The sequence below is a fragment of the Psammomys obesus genome, unplaced genomic scaffold (assembly GCF_907164565.1).
Source record: "Psammomys obesus unplaced genomic scaffold, mPsaObe1.curated_primary_1811, whole genome shotgun sequence".
Classification (NCBI taxonomy): domain Eukaryota; kingdom Metazoa; phylum Chordata; class Mammalia; order Rodentia; family Muridae; genus Psammomys; species Psammomys obesus.
The window spans coordinates 1,496,579-1,499,485 of NW_026596430.1; the positions used below are offsets into that span (position 1 = coordinate 1,496,579).

Sequence of the window (2,907 nt, forward strand, 5' to 3'; positions counted from 1 at the left end):
AAAGAAAGAAAGAAAGAAAGAAAGAAAGAAAGAAAGAAAGAAAGAAAGAAAGAAAGAAAGAAAGAAAAAGAAAACAGAAGGACAAACAGACCCTCAGACACCCCATGGGAGCTTCACACACTAGCAAAGTAACCTCTCTGGGCTCAGCTAATGAAAAGGAGGGCTGGGGTACCGGCGAAGGGTTTGCTTGAGCTAGGATCAAGTTTTTCGGGGCCACATTTTATGGCAGGAGCCTAGAAAGAAGGTGAAGGACAATACACCCCTTTAAAGAGCTCAGAGAGGTGCAGTGCACCGGGCCAAGGTCATACTTCCTGCCTTGCCTAAATGCAGCCAGCAGAGCAAACCCCAGCCTCCCGCTGTGAGTTTGAAGGAGCCAAAAGATCTAGCGGCAGAGCCCCAGTTTGCCAGGATGCTGGCTCTTAGTCTCTGGAGAAGCGCCCAGGAAGCAAGCGTCCCATAGTCCCGTCTCAGGGCTGCAAGGCTGCTCCCTGGATAGTGCAGCCTCAGTCCCCGGGTCACCCATCCTCTCTGACCCTCAACACTTACCGAGGTAAATGCGCAGCAGCCCCAGGACCAGGGCGGCTCGTGGACCGAGCCTCATGTCTCCGAGGACTGGTCGCAAGCCTGGCCACTGCCGAAGCGGGGTGCTGGACCTCGGAGCATGCCCTAGGCGCCGGAGGAGAGCAGAGGCGACGTCGTAGGTGGCTGAGGCGGCGGCGGCGGCGGCGGCGGCGGCGGCGGCAGTAGCGGGAGGGAGGGAGAGCGAGCCGGTGGTGCGAGGGCGCTAAGCGGATGACAGCTCGCTCGTGGATCTGCACAGCTGCATGGCTCCGGTCAGACGACTAATGAGACCAATTACTGGAACCAGCTTAGTGAAGCGGGCGGGAGAACTTGACAAGACCACTTCCCTCCTACCACGCCCTCTATGCCCTAGCAACCCAGGAGCACCAGGTGCAGAGGTGGAGCTTTGCGCATAGAGGAACTGTGTGCCTGCCCCAGACTACCTTGAGCAAGCTGCAAGAAATTCGGGGTTTCCTGGGATTTGATGTGGCTCTGGCTGCGCACGGATTTTCCTGCGTTGTTTATTAATCCATAACTGTAATTTTGCTACTGCTATGGATTGCAATGTAAATATTTTGTTTGGGGGTAGTAGTTTGGCATGGGGGTCGCGGCCCACAGTTTGAGAACCATACAGCTATCTACAATACAACCATTAGATCTAGTCCTGTTTTCAGACGCATTTGTATACACAAACTCGCCATCTGCAAATGAATTTGCTCATCAACGCGTGGGTTTTTTGTTTGTTTTTATTTGTTTGTTTGTTTTCGGATTTTTAAGACAGGGTTACTTTGTATAACCTTGGCTGTTGTGGAATTCTCTCAGTAGACCAGGTTGGCCTCGAACTCACAGAGTTCTCACAGAGGCCGGCCTCTGCCTCCTGAGTGTTTGGATCAAGGGCATATGCCACCACTTCTCTACATGTAATTTTATCTGTGTATGTAAGTATGCACACCCATAACGAACACACAAAAGGACGTGAGCCAGGCTCTCTAGGTTCTCTCTAGGGATAAAGAAGCAGCATATGTTCACTATGCTATCTCAGGCTCATGGACCTCATGAAGACTGGAACACAGATAAGCTCAGAGATGTGATGGGTATTTTACAGATGGGAAAACTGAGGCTCTTAGAAGTCACCTGATATCACATAAATGTATGTGTGACAGAGCCATTGTTTGATCCCCAAGTCTGTCTCAGAAACTCATGCTCCACCTTACCAAGTGCATCACTCCTCCTGGGACCATGGACTCCTTTAGTTCTCATTGAAATTGTATACTTTCTCTAATGACCCTACTGTATCCTCTATGCATGTCTAGGTTCTGCAAGGAGCTAACAAAGGAAATATGTGACTTGGAGTCTCAATATTGTACAGTCACTTCTATATTCTTTGTTTTTTTTCCAAGCGTGAGTAGCCACGTTCATTTACTGCCATCTGCCCTTTCTGAGCAAAGTTCTTCACTGATGGGTGATGTTGCTGGAAGCCAGTAAGGAGGAGGAGGAGGAGGAGGAGGAGGAGGAGGAGGAGGAGGAGGAGGAGGAGGAGGAGAAGGAGAAGGGCGGTAGATAGAGCTTAGTGGTTAAGAGCACTGGTTGCTCTTCCAGATGTCTTGAGTTCAATTCTCAGCAACCACAAGGTGGCTCACAACCACCTGTAATAAGATCTGGTGCCATCTTCTTTTGTGCTCGTGTACATACAATAAATAAATAATTAAAAATGGTGTGTGTTACCACACCTGCATCTGCATTGTTAAAAAACAAAAAAATAGGAAAAGAAAGAGACATACAATGTGGGACAAACTCACTAAAATCTATGCATCTAAAGAAACCAAGCAAGAGAGAGGACCCTAACTAAAATGTTCAATCCCCACCTGAAAGGCAAAGAGGATGGACATCAGAAGAAGAAGAAAACAGGAAACAACCTAGAAACCTGCTACAGAGGGCCTCTGAAAGCCAGAAGAAGAAAACAGGAAACAAACTAGGAACCTACCACAGAGGGCCTCTGAAAGCCTCTGCCCTGCAGACTATCAAAGCAGATGCTGAGCCTGATGGCCAACTGTCGGGCAGAGGGAATGGAATTTTATGTAAGAAGTGGGAAATAGTAAGAGCTGGAGAGGACAGGAACTCCACAAGGAGAGCAACAGAACAAGAAAATTTGAACACAGGGAACTTCCCAGAGACTCATAGTCCAACCAAGGACTATTCATGGAGATAACCTAGTGTGAGACCCCAGTAAGACCTGGGGTCTCACACTAGAACCCTTGCACAGATGGAGCCCATGGCAGGTCAGTGTCCAAGTGGGTTACCTAGTAATGGGAAGAGGGACTGCCTCTGACATAATCTGATTGGCCT

General features: G+C 49.0%; 1 protein-coding gene across 1 annotated transcript in view; it reads right to left on the bottom strand.

The window, feature by feature from the left end:
- The window catches only part of Cdhr1 (cadherin related family member 1), a 19,188-nt gene extending 18,500 nt beyond the window's left edge, over window positions 1-688 (bottom strand). The window contains exon 1 of the mRNA XM_055597829.1: window positions 547-688. Within this exon, the coding sequence (XP_055453804.1) occupies window positions 547-601 (55 nt within the window). The 5' untranslated portion in view covers window positions 602-688. The remainder of the gene's footprint in view (window positions 1-546) is intronic.
- Window positions 689-2,907: the final 2,219 nt, after the last annotated feature.